The following is a 15,871-nucleotide window of genomic DNA, read 5'->3' as shown; positions in this document are numbered from 1 at the left end:
TTTGCACTAGTCAGGGAGTCCCACAGGTCACCAAACGGAACATATCTCTTCCTTCAGTGCCAGCATGTACAGATTCGGAACTCTGTGTTGGGGTTCCTGTTTCTGCCCGGAGGGACCGGAGCGCCGCTCAGAGTGCACCCGGACCCAGGCCGCGGACTCCAGTCGCTATGGCAACGTGGCCCGCGCCCTAGGTGTGGCGGGCGAATATCGGCGCTTGGAATCCGGGGGACCCCAGTCGCGCGCCGGGAGGCGAAGCGGGTTTCCCTGGGTCCTGCCGGGTGGCGCACGCGGTAAGTGGCACGGCCTTCGCATCAGGTTCCTGCTCCCAGGTCGCTTCGCCCCAGGCGACCGTCAAGAGGCAGCGGCCGGCAGCGGCAGCGCGTGCAGGGTTCCCTCAAATCAGCACAGAACCGCAGCCAGGAACAGCGCCTCGGTCCCTCGTTGACTTCATGAGTCCGTTATTTTGTAGATTGCATCTCATCCTGGGCTGGCCCGATATTTAACGTGATTAAGTTACTCGTTTTTAGCATTCCGCCCTGTGCCTCCCAGAAGACAGTGATGTCTGCCGAGTGCCCACATCACTAAAGTTACTATTTTCTGCCGGGCATGGTGGCCCACGCCTTTAATCCCCGGCAAGGCAGGCAGATTTCTGAGTTCGAGGTCAACCTGGTCTGCATAGTTCCTGAATAGCCAAGTCTAAGTAGAGACGCTGTTTCAAAAACAAAACAAAAACGAACAAGCAAACCTAAATAAATAAAGTTATGCCAATATTTTCCCGTTGTAAATGATAAATACCTTGTGGATGAGTGCTTGACTGTGTAAATGTCTTGCTTTTAACCATATTTTCAGTTATTAATTTTAGGATACATTAGCAAAAACGTCCTGATTTCATGCTTTATTTTTGCTTGTTTTTTGGGGTTTTCTTTTTTTCTTTCTTTTTTTGTCTTTTGAGACAGGGTTTCTCTGTGTAATAGCCCTGGCTGTCCTAGAACTCACTTTGTAGACCAGATTACTGGCTTAGAACTCACAGAGATCCTCGTGCCTCTGCCTCCCAAGTGCTGGGATTAAAGGCATGTGTCACCATCACTCGGCTGTTTTTTGGTTTTTCAAGACAGGTGTGTGTGTGTGTGTGTGTGTGTGTGTGTGTGTGTGTGTGTAGCCCTGGCTGTCCTGGAACTCACTCTGTGGACCGGACTGGCTTCTAACTCAGAGATCTGCCTGCCTCTGCCTCCTGATTGTTGGGTTTAAAGGAGTGTGCCACCACCATCCAGCCACGTTTTATTTTTGCTATGTTGGGTGGAGAACAGGAATCACAAGTTAGCTGAGTCAAACCATCCAGACCTTTCAGACTAACCTGGGATCCAGTTTCCAAGTCTTTATTTAGAATCTGGACCAGAGTAGGTTTCAAGTACTGCTCTGGCAGCTGCAGCCCTAGGAGAGCTGCAGAAAACAGGCTGCTTCTGGGGACAGGACAGTCCTCCATGAGGATGACAGGTGAAGGAGATGCAGCAGCTCCTCAAGGGGTTGGGGATGGCCCAGGCCTGAGGCTGTTCATGAAGAGATGGAGATTGTTGATGTCCCCACAGGTCAGACCTCAAAGGTCCCTGTCCTTCCACCTGTATCCTAGAATCTGTCATGAAACTCCTCCATGAGGATCAGGCAGGGATTTACTCCTTGGCTTCTGGAATAGTCCAACTTAAACCCATTGTCTTAGTCACTGCTCTCTTGCTGTGAAGAGACACCATATAAAAGAAAGCATGTAACTGGGGACTTGTTTACAGTTTCAGAGGCTTAAGGTCATTGCCATCACAGCAGCAAGCATGATGCTGGAGCAGTAGCTGAGAGTTACTTCCCTATCCACACAGAGAGAGACAGAAAAGAGAGACAAAGCAAGCCAGGCTGGTAGTGACACACTGCCTCCAATAAGGCCACACCTCCTAGTCCTTGTAATCCTTCCAAACAGCCCCACTCCCGGTGCGGTGCCGACTGAGCCTTCGGATAAGTGCACCTCTGGAGGCTATTCTTATTCAGACCACCACGCATGTGTAGCAGCTTTTGGAAATAGTAATGTTTTACTCTGTGATCTTGGCTTGCAGAGGCTGGTTTGTGCTGTTTGTCTTTCTCACTCTGATATACTTTACCTTCAAGACTTCCAATTTCTTTCTAGGACAGGCTCCAAAGCTACACAGAGAAACCCTGTCTGGAGGGAGGGGGAGAATTCTACTTTCTGCAGAAAGCTGCAGATTTCCCAGCCACATCACACATTTCCTAAATAATTATATTTATTTATTTGTTTGTTTGTTTATTTTACATCCTGGCTGCAGTTTCCCCTCCCTCCTCCCCTCCCAATCCCTCACCCCAACTCCCCCCTATTCCCATTTTACTATCTACTCCCCCTCTATTTCTGTTTAGGAAGTGTCAGGTCTCCCATGAGTATCAATAAAATACAGCCTATCAAGTTGCAGTAAGACTAAGCACCTCCCTGTGTATTGGGGCTGGGCATGCAACCCAATAGGAAGAGTAGCGTCCCAAAAGCCAATAAAAGAGTTGGAGACAGCCCTTGTTCCCACTGTTAGGAGTCCCACAAGAGGACCAAGCTACACAACTGTAGCATATGCAGAGGGCCTAGCTCAGTCCCATGCAGACTCCCTGGTTGTCGGTTCAGTCTCTTGGAGCTTCTGTGAGCCCTGGTGAGTTGATTCTGTGGGTTTTCTTGTGGTGTCCTTGACCCCTCTGGCTCCTATAACCCTTTCTCCCTCTCTTCTGTGGGGATTTCTCAAGTTCCACCTAATATTCGGCTGTGGGTCTGTATCTGTTTCTATCAGTTACAGGATGAAGCCTCTCTGATGACGATTGGGCTAGGCAGCAGTCTAATTAAGTGATCTGGTGGCTTTTCTGTGTCTCTTATCCCTCCTTAGGCACTCTGGTATTTCTAGTTATTTCACTTAGGATTCTTTTTTCTGAAGCCACAAGGCCTGGTTTGAAACTGACAGAGAGTTGGCACTTACATTGACCTCCTGTGGAGTCAGAGCGCCTGCGTGCTAAGACATGGTGACTTCTGCCCCTGGCAGCCTCAGACCTGAAATAATTATGTGATATTTGCCAAATATTTTTCTCTTTCCATTACTCCTGCATTTCTTAGCTGGGGGTTACATCATATTGTTCTCTGCTTACTGTGTTGCTGTCTATGCAGGGAGACCCCATTTTACTGTAGAGCACAGGGCACCAGACTGTCTACCTGGTTAGGAGAACAAAGAAGAAATGACAGGGATAAATACCACCTACCTGGCTTGGTGGACAGAAGCTTCATAGACGGTGACCTGCTGAGTTTTGAAGACCTAGCAGTAAGAAAATCCTCAGCAAAGAATAGCATGTACACCCAGAGACAAAAGGATCAGCCCTCTGGCCTTCTGGAAGCAGCTAGAAGTCCAGAGAGCGCTGCAGCAGGCCATCAGAGAGCGCTGCAGCAGGCCATCAGAGAGTGCTGCAGCAGGCCGTGCCAACCGGGTCCAACCCACAGGTCTCTGTGTGCAGCCCCAAGAACTGAAACTTATTTTTTGTTTGTTTTGTTTTGTTTTTTTTGTTTTTTTTTTGTTTGTTTTTTTTTGCTTTTTCGAGACAGGGTTTCTCTGTGGTTTTGGAGCCTGTCCTGGAACTAGCTCTTGTAGACCAGGCTGGTCTCAAACTCACAGAAATCCGCCTGCCTCTGCCTCCCGAGTGCTGGGATTAAAGGCGTGCGCCACCACCGCCCGGCCTGAAACTTATTTTTGAGAATGTCCAGGGGCCACAGCAGATGTTAAATAGAATAGTATCACACAACCAGGTTCCCATGTTGGAAGAGTAGCAACCTGAAGTTCTGTAGCCCGTGACCGGAAGAGGCAAACGGTAGCTGGTTGCCGTGGGGCACCCTGTGCTCTAGTGGAGCAAGCAACCCTACTTAGGCATTTTAAAGTGATTTTTCTGGTGTCCAAAGGCGCATGTTGGTTGCTTTTCTCATTACTCTGGCATAAGCAGTTTAAGGAAAGGGGGGTTGTTTGGCTCACAGTTTGAAGGTGCAGTATGTTGTGGCTGGGACGGCATGGTGGCCGGACCGTGAGGCAGCTGAGGTGAGGAGTCAGGCCTGTTGGTGAGAGGGCTGCAGGAGCCAGCAGAGCTGTGGAGTGGATAGCACTCAGCCAGGCAGAGGGATCTCCCGCAGCTCCGAGAGGCCAGGCTGCTGTGATCTGATGGGAAGCTGGGTCTCGTGCCAGCTGTGCACTTGGGTGAGTAAGGCTGCCTGTTTGTCATCTGCTCCAAAAACCCCAGTCCAGACACTTGGAGCTCTGGGACCTACAGTAACAGTCACCTGGGGAGCACTAGGACCAGGGACTTTGTACAGCCAGTGTACAGCTCATGCTTGGACCCCTAAAGAGTTGGGGTTCCCCATGACCAGCCTTGAGAGACTTTGCCATGCTTGTCACCTAGGCGCTGATAGGAGCCTCTGTGTGAAGCAGCAGGATGGGGCTGGAGTTGCAGAGTTGCTGTGTGGCCAAAGCTCCTGGCATGTACTGCCTGGTTCACTACCTGCCAGGCCCTGCTCTAGGTGTTTGGAACTTACAGGAAGACCTGCCACAAAGCTGCGGCCACCAGCCAGTGAAACACTGTTCTCTCCTGTGAAATGCACTCTTGGCTCTTTAGTCCAGATGATTTTGACCACACTTGAAATCTTTATTTAATTTTATGTCTGTGTGTGTGCTTGTGGACATGGATAACAAAGGAGCCTGTAGACTCCAGAGGAAAACATCAAAGCCCCTGGACCTGGAGTTACAGGAACTTGTGAGCTGTCGTGTGGGTGCTGGGAAAGGAATCAAGCCCTCCGCAAGAGCAGCAAATCCTCTTCACCACTGAACCCTCTCTCTAGCCCAACTGTAACTAGTTTTTGCTATCAGTAACTTTATGAATGAAATTTTCTCCAAGTAGTATTCTTGCTTAAATAAAGAGCAGCTGCTGGCTTAGGGGCTCTCGGGAGTTGATGTAAACAGGTAACACAGCACACCGTGACACACGAACTCGCTCACCCACATTATACCACACAACACACACACCTTCACAGCACCACACCTTCCACACATACCCCATGCCCTCCCCTCCACCCACACACACAGCACAACACAAAAGCAAACCCCTGTGGTCCTCCTGTCCCTGTTTTTTGAGTTTTATGTCTGTGGTTTCTTGCTTGTTGTTGATTTGGGTAGAAGTGAAGCAACCTACATGTTCTTCACTTTGGGCTCTCTCTCAGTGTGTTGACTGTCATTTTTCACCTTCTGTGTAAATATATATAAGACAGTGAGTTGAGGTGACCTGGGGCAGCGTGTTTTCTCCTCCTAAAGAAGACCCACTTGCAGAGAGTCAGACAGCTGCCTTCTTTGGGGTGACAGCGATACACAAATATAACTGCTAGGCGTCTCCATGCGCCCTGGGAAAGCACCACTGGAAGAGGGTGACAGTCAGACATCTTTGCCTCCCAAAGGTGACAAGGCCTCTCCTGCCGCTGCTTTCACACCCTTGGACGTGGGGCCGAGGTGATGACGCCCGGCGTTGTTGGCCTTAGTACTTCCCTGTGAGTAACCTCAGACTGACCGTGTCCAGAGAAGAACCCTCCTCTGCTGAGTGCTGACGGCAGGGCATTAGACCAGGAACAGTCTGCACTGTGCCTCAATAAGAAACAGGCTTTTCCGGTGTTTGCGGTCACTGCGGTCCCTGCCCTCTGGGGCCAGTCCCCGGTCCTCAGTCCTCAGTCCCCAGCAAGAGGTGTTTAAAGACGTACCAGCTATTTGAAAAAGTAGTTTTATAATGTTGGATCTAATGTTTTTAAAAATTCAGACTTTATTTAGGCACGGTGGCACTCACCCTTGCTGTTTAGGAGGCTAACGCAAAGGATTGAGAGTTCAAAGCCAATGTGGGCAATCTAGTAAAACTCCATCTCAAAATCCATGGGACTTATATATTGTATTTTGTTTTCTAATTTTTATAACATTTATTTCTGATTTCTGTTATTTATAAAAATATCAGTTCATGATAGCTTGGCAGTAAAAGAATGAACTTCTCATGAGGTAACTCTTCCAGGAGGCTGAGTCCTGGCTGCAGGGGTAAAATGGTGCAAAGAATCAGGTGCCAGCCTCAGGCCTGGCTTGGCTACTTACCCATTTCAATTTGTTTTTTTAATTTTATTGATTTTTATTGAGCTCTACATTTTTCTCTGCTCCCCTCCCTGCCTCTCCCCTTTCCTTCAACCCTCCCACAAGGTCCCCATGCTCCCAATTTACTCAGGAGATCTTGTCTTTTTCTACTTTCCATGTAGATTGTATCTATTTAAGTCTCTCTTGGTGTCCTCATTGTTGTCTAGGTTCTCTGGGATTGTGAATTGTAGGATGGTTTTCTTTGCTCTATGTTTAAAAACCACCTATGAGTGAGTACATGTGATAATTGTCTTTCTGTGTCTGGGTTACCTCACTCAAAATGATGTTTTCTAGCTCCACCCATTTTCCTGCAAAATTCAAGATGTCATTTTTTTCTGCTGTGTAGTACTCCATTATGTAAATGTACCACATTTTCCTTATCCATTCTTCGGTCAAGGGGCATTTAGGTTGTTTCCAGGTTCTGGCTATGACAAACAAAGCTGCTATGAACATAGTTGAGCACATGTCCTTGTGGCATGATTGAGCATCCTTTGGATATATACCCAACAGTGGTATTACTGGGTCTTGAGGAAGGTTGTTTCCTAATTTTCTGAGAAATCGCCACATTGACATCCAAAGGGGTTGTACCAGCTTGCACTCCCACCAGCAATGCAGAAGTGTTCCCTTTACCCTACATCCTCTCCAGCATAAGTTGTCATCAGTGTTTTTGATCTTGGCCATTCTTACAGGTGTAAGATGGAATCTCAGAGTTGTTTTGATTTGCATTTCTCTGATGACTAAGGATGTTGAATATTTCCTTAAGTGTCTTTCAGCCATTTTAGATTTCTCTGTTGAGAGTTCTCTGTTTAGGTCTGTACCCCATTTTTTATTGAATCATTTGTTCTTTTGATGACCAATTTCTTGAGTTCTTTGTGTATTTTGGAGATCAGACTTCTGTCTGATGTGGGGTTGGTAAAGATCTTTTTCCATTCTGTAGGCTGTCGTTTTGTCTTGTTGACCATGTCCTTTGCTTTATAGAAGCTTTTCACTTTCAGGAGGTCCAATTTATTGTTTCTCTGTGTCTGTGCTACTGGGGTTAAATTTAGGAAATGGTCTCCTGTGCCAATTTTCTCTTCTGTGAAATTCAGTGTGGCTGGCTTTATGTTGAGGTCTTTGATCCATTTGGACTTGAGTTTTGTGCATGGTGATAGATATGGATCTATTTTCATTCTTCTACATGTTGATATTCAATTATGCCAGCACCATTTGTTAAATATGCTTTCTTTTTTTCCATTTTATATGTTTTGCTTCTTTGTCAAAAATCAGGTGTTTATAGGTGTCAGGACTAATATTCAGGTCTTCTATTGGGTTCCATTGGTCCTCCTGTCTGTTCTCATGCCAATACCAGGCTGTTTTTAGTACTGTAGCTCTGTAGTAGAGTTTGAAGTCAGGGATTGTGATGTCTCCTAAGTTCTTTTATTGTACAGGATTGTTTTGGCTATCTTGGGTTTTTTGCTTTTCCATATGAAGTTGAGTACTGTTCTTTCAAGGTCTGTGAAAAATTTTGCTGGGATTTTGATGGGCATTGCATTGAATCTGTAGATTGATTGCTTTTGGTAAGATTGCCATTTTTACTATGTTATTTCTACCTACCCAAGAGCATGGGAGATTTTTTTTTTTTAGATTTATTTCTTTATTATGTATACAGTATTTTCAGTACTCTGCCTGCAGGCCAGAAGAGGGCACCAGATCTCATTACAGATGGTTGTGAGCCACCATGTGGTTGCTGGGAATTGAACTCAGGACCTTTGGAAGAGCAGGCAATGCTCTTAACCACTGAGCCATCTCTCCAGCCCGAGCATGGGAGATCTTTCCATTTCCTGGTGCCTTTTTCAATTTTTTTCTTCAAAGATATAAAGTTCTTGTCACACAGGTCTTCCACTTGTTTGGTTAGAGTTACTCCGAGATATTTTGTACTATTCGTGTGTAGCAGCAGCTGCTTGTTCGTCCCGGCTGCCCAGAACTGAAATAACCACACAGAAACTGCATTAATTAAATCACTGCTTGGCCCGTTAACTTCTTATTGGCTAACTCTTACATCTTAGTATAACCCATTTCCATTAATCTGTGTATCGACACATGGCAGTGGCTTATCTGCAAAGTTTCAGCATGTCTCGGCTCCATGGCGTCTCTCTGACTCAGCTCTTCTTCCTCCCAGCATTTAGCTTAGTCCCCCCTCCCGCCCCACTAGTTCTCTTCTTCCCTGCCATAGGCTCAAATCAGTTCTTTATTCATTAGCCAATAAAAGCAACACATAGAGGACCTCCCACAGCATTTGTGGCTATTGTGAAGGTGATATTTCTCTGATTTCTTTCTCAGCCCATTTATTATCTGTGTATAGGAGGGCTCTTGATTTTTTTTTTTGAGTTAATCTTGTATCCTGCTACATTACTGAAAGTGTTCATGAGTTGTATAAGTTCCTTGGTAGAATTTTTGGATTCGCTTATGTAAACTATCATATCATCACCAAATAGTGAGAGTTTGACTTCTTCTTTCCCGATTTGTATCCCCTTGATCTCCCTTTGGTGTCTTATTGCTCTAGCTAGGACCTCAAGAACTATATTGAATAGATATGGAGAGAGTGGACAAACTTGTCTTTTTCCTGAGTTCACTGGGATCATTGGGAGTTTCTCTCTATTTAGTTTGACGTTGGCTGTTGGCTTGCTGTATATTGCCTTTATTATGTTAGGTTTGTTCCTTGTATCCCTGCTCTCTCCAAGACCTTTTTGCTTATATGGCCGCCTCAATGTCTAATGTGCAGATGGAGTAAGAGCTACACAAAGCTGCTTGATAGAACATAACTCCTGGAGGTGTTCAAGTCATGGTTCCCCTTTTCCCTTCTTCTGCCTTCCCTGGTTCTCCTGCTGTAGAGTGAGCTTCAGAAAGGAGCAGCCCATGATGAGGGACACGTGAACCCTGGAGGCCTCGGGCTTGGTGCTGCCTCATGGTTCTGAACCTCCCTGACATTAAAGCTGGGGGTGACCATACCCCCCATGGTAGAGAACCTGAGGTGGCACCGGGGAAGGAAGTTACAGCCCCTGATGGTGGCTCCTTGTTGCCGTCTCTGCTGTAGCCACTGCCATGCTGCCACCGTGTTCAGATCGGGAACTGAGTGAGCTGCTGGCTCGCAAGGAGGAGGAGTGGCGAGCTCTGCAGGCCCATCGCGCCCAGCTGCAGGAGACAGCTCTACAGATGACGCAGAAACATCTGGAGGAGACACGAGGGCAGCTGCAGCGCCTGCAGGAGGATTTCGTGTACAACCTTCAAGTGCTGGAGGAGCGGGACCGTGAGCTGGAGCGCTACGACATTGAATTCACCCAGGCCCGCAGGCGGGAGGAGGCTCAGCAAGCAGAGGCCAGTGAGCTGAAGATAGAGGTGGCCAAGCTGAAGCAGGCACTCTCCAGGGAGGCCAGGCACGTGGAGGAGTTGCAGCGTCAGCATGAGCGGACGTTGCAGGAGCATCACTTGGAGCTGGAGCGTGTCCGCAGGTGAGCATCACATGTCAGGGTCCTGGAGTCTTCTCCTGACAGGCTGGCAGCCACCCACTCCCACTGTGCCCTCACCCTGGGCCTCCTGTTCAGTAAAAGGAAATGTCCCTGTGGTCCATGAAGCAGTTTTCCAGGATTATGTGTGGGACAAATAAGATACTTTGAATATAATTTTTGAGCTACTATTGGGGAGTTTTGCTATTGTTATTTTTGAAAAAAGAAAACAAACTATCTTTTTCATTTTACACACCAATTTCAGTTCCCACTCTCTCCCTTCCTCCCATCCCCACCCACATCCACTCCTCAGAGAGGGTAAGGCACATGCTTTGAGGAAGGTCCAAGGCCCTCCCTACTACATCTAGGCTGAATAAGGTGTGTTGCATGGCTGGGGCAGACTGCAGGGCCACTGGCAGTGGCACCAGGATTTATCCCTACTGCTTGTATGGAAGTGGTTTTTAAAACTAGTTTACCCCTACGATGATTTTTTCTGGTGCCCAGTGAGTGATGCATGTTCCACTCGACACTTGGTAATATTATGATTTTTCTTTCCTTAGATCTCAGTCCAAGATTTCTTTGTATTTTAGACAAGATCTCACTGGCTGTCCTGGAACTCACTCTGTAGACCAAGGTGGCCACAAACTCACAACGATCCACCTGCCTCTGCCTCCAGAGTGCTGGGATTGAAGGCATGCATCACTGCCCCAGCATGTCAGGTGCTATCCGTGGCATTCTTACCTTTAGAGTTGGTGGAGGCTCCTGGTCTGCTAAATTTCCGCAATACATTCCTCGAGTTCCACCTACTAGTGGCAGAGATGTTGTGTCAGACGTGGAGGCCGGCAGCACCTGCCATCCGCAGTCAGGAAGGGCTCCTGAGGATGTCACTGACCTCTGCCCACAGTTTAAAGCTACTTTGTGTCTTTTTGTGACTCTGTCTTTTCCCTTCTTCTACAAACCTGAAACCTTTCAGTCATATGCAGATACTTTGTCAGGCCCCTGCCCTTGCCTCCTGTCCTGAAACCTGGGGGTTCAACAAGTATCAGTTGTCACTACTCCTCAGACCCTTGGGGCTCCCTTTGTTTGTTGTTTTTAGTTTATTTTCTCTGTGTTCAGTTGTGTAGTGTCTAATGTCTGTACCAGTTCACCATTCCCTCCTTTGTCAAATTATTGTGATATCATGCCCAGAATTTGAGCCTTTTGTTTAGGTTATTGGACTTCTTAAATCTTTTTTGTTGTTTTGAAATGGGGCCTCACTACATAGACCAGGCTGGCCTTGAAATCACAAAGGTCGCCTTCCTCTGCCTCACAAATGCTGGGACCCCGATTAAAGGCTCGAGGGGCGGTGACCTGAGAGTCATTGTACTTTTTAGTTATCAAGTTTCTATTTGATTCTTTGTTGCTTCTTTCTTTGCTGAGATTTTCTGTTTCTATTTGATTTTCTAAATGTGGTGCAGTTTGATGCTGAACTCTCGCCCTCCCCTCAGGGTCTCACTACTTAGCTCTGGCCGTCCTGGAATTCACTTTGTGACCAGGGTTGGCCTTGAACTCAGAGCTCAGCCTGACCTTCCTCCTGAGGGTTAGGATTAAAGGTGTGCATCACCACACCTGGCCCTTTTCCTGGTTCTTGTTAGTCCATCAGTTTGGGGTTCTGTGTTGTGTTTTCTGCTGCACAATTGGACACTCCATTTAGAGGCGGCAGCAGATTCAGGAAAAGTTCTACTTCTTGGAGGCCTGTTACAAGCCCCTGCTGCAGGCAGCTCCATGTGTAGCGCACCCGGCAAGGTATACATTCAGAGTATAAGCGTGCATGCGTATGAACACTCAGTATGGCTCTCTGAATACCATGTCTGATCACCACAGTGGCAGGAGGCATGAAATCGACCAGCAGCAGGAGCAGTATGAGAATCTGAAGTGGAAGCTGGAGAGAAAACTGAGGGAACTCGACGGTGAACTTGCTCTTCAAAGACAGGTAGAAACTTGTTGGGGGTTGGTTCTTCCTTAGCGGTATGCCTTGCCAGCTAGTGTGAAATCGGGTGCTGAGGTGTTCATTGAGGGTATTATCCTAGGAGACGTGGAAGCATAGGGGTCTGCTGGATGCTGTGAGCTGTGTTTGAATTCCCTGGAAGTCACTGCCGTGTACTCTTCTCTCACGCACCAGTCAGAAGTCTCTGGGGAAATGGAGATACAAAAACATTTATTATGTGACTTGACCTTGGAGGTCTTGGAGGCCACCCCACAATTTACTAAGTAGGCTAGAGAACCTGGAACTTGAACCCAAAGGCCTAAGAAACTGAGGCCACACCCTGTAAGGGCAGGAGAAGATGAAGTTAGGACTCAAGCAGAAAGAAAGAGCATTCCTGTTTTTTGGGTTTTCATCGGATTGGCTGACACCACCCGCACTGGGGAGACTGAGTCTTCTTTAGTTGGTCCGGTGATTCAGATGCCCTGCTTGTTTGGAAATTGCTCACAGACACACCCAGGAATAATGTTTACCAACTAGCTGGAAAGCCTTTAGGCCAGTAAAGTTGACCCATAAAGCTGACCGTCACAAACCCACCCTCGTCATTGTAGCCCAGTACACATCCCCCATTACTCTAAAGCACCAAAGATGTCAGGAAGGTCAGTGTAACAACAGCTGTGCCCCTCTTCCCAAGTATGAAAGGAAACAAATGTTGATCTGTTTTCAAGACAAGGCCTTGCAGTCGAGTGGGAGGCAGAGGCAGGCGGATCTCTGTGAGTCTGAGACCAGCCTGGTCTACAGAGTGAGTTTTAGGCTGTTACACAGAGAAACCCTGTCTGAAGAAAAACAAAAACCAAACGAGAAGACAAGGCCTCGTTCTGCAGCCCACTCTTACCTCAAATTCGCAATTGCAATTCTGCCCCAGCCTTCCCAGTGCCTGCACCACCTCGCCCAGGTGACATTTTAATTGGTGCTCATTCTTCTGATGTCCTAACTTTAGCACTTTAATCTGGATTTGGTGATACATAGCCAATGTTATGTTATCTGACAGAAGAGTAGAAGACAAAATAAGGTGCCTTTTCTTTTTTTCTTTCTTTTTGTTTGTTTGTTTGTTTTGGGGTTTTGGTTTTTCGTTCAGGGTTTCTCTGGAGCTTTGGAGTCCTGGAACTTGCTCTTGTGGACCAGGCTGGCTCAAACTCACAGAGATTCATCTACCTCTGCATCCCGAGTGCTGGGATTAAAGGTGTGTGCCGCCGCCACCTGGCTTATTTTTTCTTTTTTAAAAATCTTATGTGTATGAGTGTTTTGGACCACCTGTGTGCCCACAGAGGCCAGAAGAGGGCACGGGCCTTCAACCGCCATTACAGATGTTTGTGAACCACTGAGTGGTTGCAGGGAATCAAATCCCGGTCCCCTGGAAGAGCAGCCAGGGCTCGTAATCACTGAGCCTTCTCTGAAGCTCAAGGTGCCTTATTTCAACACTTCTGTTTATGTAGAAAACAAAGGACAAATGGAAAAAACTCTGATTTCTTTTTCAATTAAATTGTTAGAAAACTTAAAGATAGCTTACTTTTTAAAAATGACAGCAGTTTTGTATAGACCCCTAAAAGTTGGTGCCACTGCAGAGATTTCCGTCTCCTCCTCCAGGTGAGAAAGGCCCTGCTAGACGCAGTGGCAGGTGGAGTCCAGGAAGAGCAGGGGAGGTAAAGTAGTGGCTTTGGAGGGAGAAGAGGAAGTAGTGACTTTAGAAACAACAATGACAGACTTCCGCTTTAACTGTGACAGCTCTCCCTCGGTTAGAAATCTTTGTCTTGAGCAACCTTGAAGATGTCATTCCTCAGTTTCCTGCGAAAACAAGTGGAGGCCAGGGCAACCTCAGCACTCGGGAGGCAGAAACAGGAGGATCTCTGTGAGTTAGAGGCCAGCCTGGTCTACAGAATGAGTTCCAGGACAGCCAGGGCTACACAATGAGACTTTGTCTCGAAAAATCAAAACCAAAACCCAAAACAAGTGGAGAACAGCAGTAGATTCTGCTCTAGAAGAGCATAAACAATTTTTCGAGACAATTTCTCAGTTTAGTTCTAGCTGTCTGAGAACTTGCTTTGTACACCAGGCTGGCCTCAAATTTATAGAGATCTGCCTGCTTCTGCCTCCTGAGTGCTGGGATTAAAGGTGTGCACCACCACCTCCTGGCTAAACTTTTGTCATTTTATACAGAACCTAAGAGTCTGTAAGTGCTCAGTAAAGGGACATGTGTTTTCACTAAAAATATATTTGAATTTAAAAATAAAATGTCATTTCTTGTATTTTTTAAAAAAGGAAATTAATACTTAATATTCTACCATATCTGGCTCCACTGACTGTAATCAGAGAATGTTACTAGAGATGTCCCTAGATCTTCCTAACCTCCATTGTGGTTAGAGATGCCCCCGGATCTTCCTAACCTCCACTGTGGCGTGATCATCCGGTCCTCCTTGGTAGTGTAGGGTGCTCACCTCAGTCAACACCATAGCTTCTTCCCTAACCTGCTGACCTACAGGCTTGAGGGCCCCAAATGACAGACAGTGTCTGAGCTGCCCAGTGGGGCCACTGTAGTGGTCCTGATGGAAGAGTTTCCCTCCCCGAAATCAAGGCTTCTAGGACAGCAGAGCAGAGTGTCCTGGAAACTAGAGGTGATAGTAATGCAATTCTTAATTCCACCCCTCGATTCCTGGGCCCATGTCTGGTCTCCGTGGTTTTCGAATTCCAATTCAGAGTAGACTCAACTTTCTAGACAACCTTGTTTCAGCCCAGAAACCTAATGCCACCCAACTGGTACTGTGATTTAATCTCAAAAGGCCATTTCACTGCTTAGTCAAGCCAACTCTCATGATGATGAGACCATGGTAAGACCCATTAATCTAACAGTCATAAGCCTACTGAGTGAGTCCTTGCTCAGAAGTCATGCTCTGTGGAATACCCTTCCTGTGGATGAGGCATGCTCTGGTCCATACAGCGCAGTACTGATGGATGCATTCCATGCTGTGGTCCATACAGCTCAGTACTGATGGATGCATTCCATGCTCTGGTCCATACAGCGCAGTACTGATGGGCGCATTCCATCCTGTGGTCCATACAGCTCAGTACTGATGGACGCATTCCATCCTGTGGTCCATACAGCGCAGTACTGATGGGCGCATTCCATGCTGTGGTCCATACAGTGCAGTACTGATGGACACAGTTCATGCTGTGGTCCATACAGCGCAGTACTGATGGGTGCATTCCATGCTGTGGTCCATACAGTGCAGTACTGATGGGTGCATTCCATCCTGTGGTCCATACAGCGCAGTACTGATGGGCGCATTCCATGCTGTGGTCCATACAGCGCAGTACTGATTAGACGCATTCCATGCTGGGAAAGCCACACTCAGAACAAGTGTCTGTTCCCATAAGGATGTGATGATGCAGCAATTCGGTGTCCCCAACCTGCCCCCAGGCCTCAGGCTGGTCATTCAGGGACTGCTGCCATATTGTAGCTCAGTCTTGGGTTTGTTGCTGGCAGATGGGCACTTAGCAGGAGCCACAGCCAGATCAGCCTTGCTAAGTGAGAAGTCTGTGTTACTGAAGCCTTGCATAACCGCCATCTCTGCCACCATGGCCACATTGTTCATGAATCCATTGGGCAATTACAGGGGTAACTGAGGAAGGAGGACGAGAAGAAGGAGATTGGGGTTGTTAACTGTCTGCAGAGCAGATCACTGAAACCCTCTGCTGAGGTCACAGAGAGCCGTCCACACACTTCCTCGGTTGTCTTTCTCTCCAGTATTCAAGTCCTTCTAAGGAGCCAACCGTCCAGACAAGCCATTGGCTACAGCACAGGAATCAGTATATAATTGCATATTTGTCCATTTTTGTTTCTTTCAAACAAAATGTACCATTGGGTTCATTGCTCAAAGTTCTGCCTGCTAAGAAGAGCGATTGTCCTTCAGGAATGTTCTAGGGCGGGCCTGTGTGTCACAGCCAGCACCCTCAGGTGGTGCCTGTTTTATCTTCCTCTGTGAACTGCTTGTTCAGGGCCCCAGGCCGTGGAGGCTGCAAGGAGAAGGCCCAGCTGCAGGAGTGAGAGCAGGAGCCTTTGTGACGCTGTGATCTTGGGTCTGCTTACGTCCAGTCCTGCAGATTACAGTTTTCCTTGTTTTCCTTATGGTGTATTGCAGCAAATACCAACC

General features: G+C 47.3%; 1 protein-coding gene across 1 annotated transcript in view; it reads left to right on the top strand.

The window, feature by feature from the left end:
• The first annotated feature begins 205 nt into the window (after window positions 1-205).
• The window catches only part of LOC121444575 (coiled-coil domain-containing protein 57-like), a 95,981-nt gene continuing 80,315 nt past the window's right edge, over window positions 206-15,871 (top strand). Inside the window, exons 1-3 of the mRNA XM_041646410.1 lie at window positions 206-290; window positions 9,292-9,706; window positions 11,564-11,672. Coding sequence (XP_041502344.1) covers window positions 9,300-9,706; window positions 11,564-11,672 — 516 coding nt within the window. The 5' untranslated portion in view covers window positions 206-290; window positions 9,292-9,299. The remainder of the gene's footprint in view (window positions 291-9,291; window positions 9,707-11,563; window positions 11,673-15,871) is intronic.

The sequence above is a fragment of the Microtus oregoni genome, unplaced genomic scaffold, assembly GCF_018167655.1.
Source record: "Microtus oregoni isolate MIOR12 unplaced genomic scaffold, Mior012 000134F_ref0000037, whole genome shotgun sequence".
NCBI lineage: Eukaryota > Metazoa > Chordata > Mammalia > Rodentia > Cricetidae > Microtus > Microtus oregoni.
Note: the sequence above shows the minus strand (reverse complement) of the source record. Positions and strands in the feature narration are given on the sequence as shown.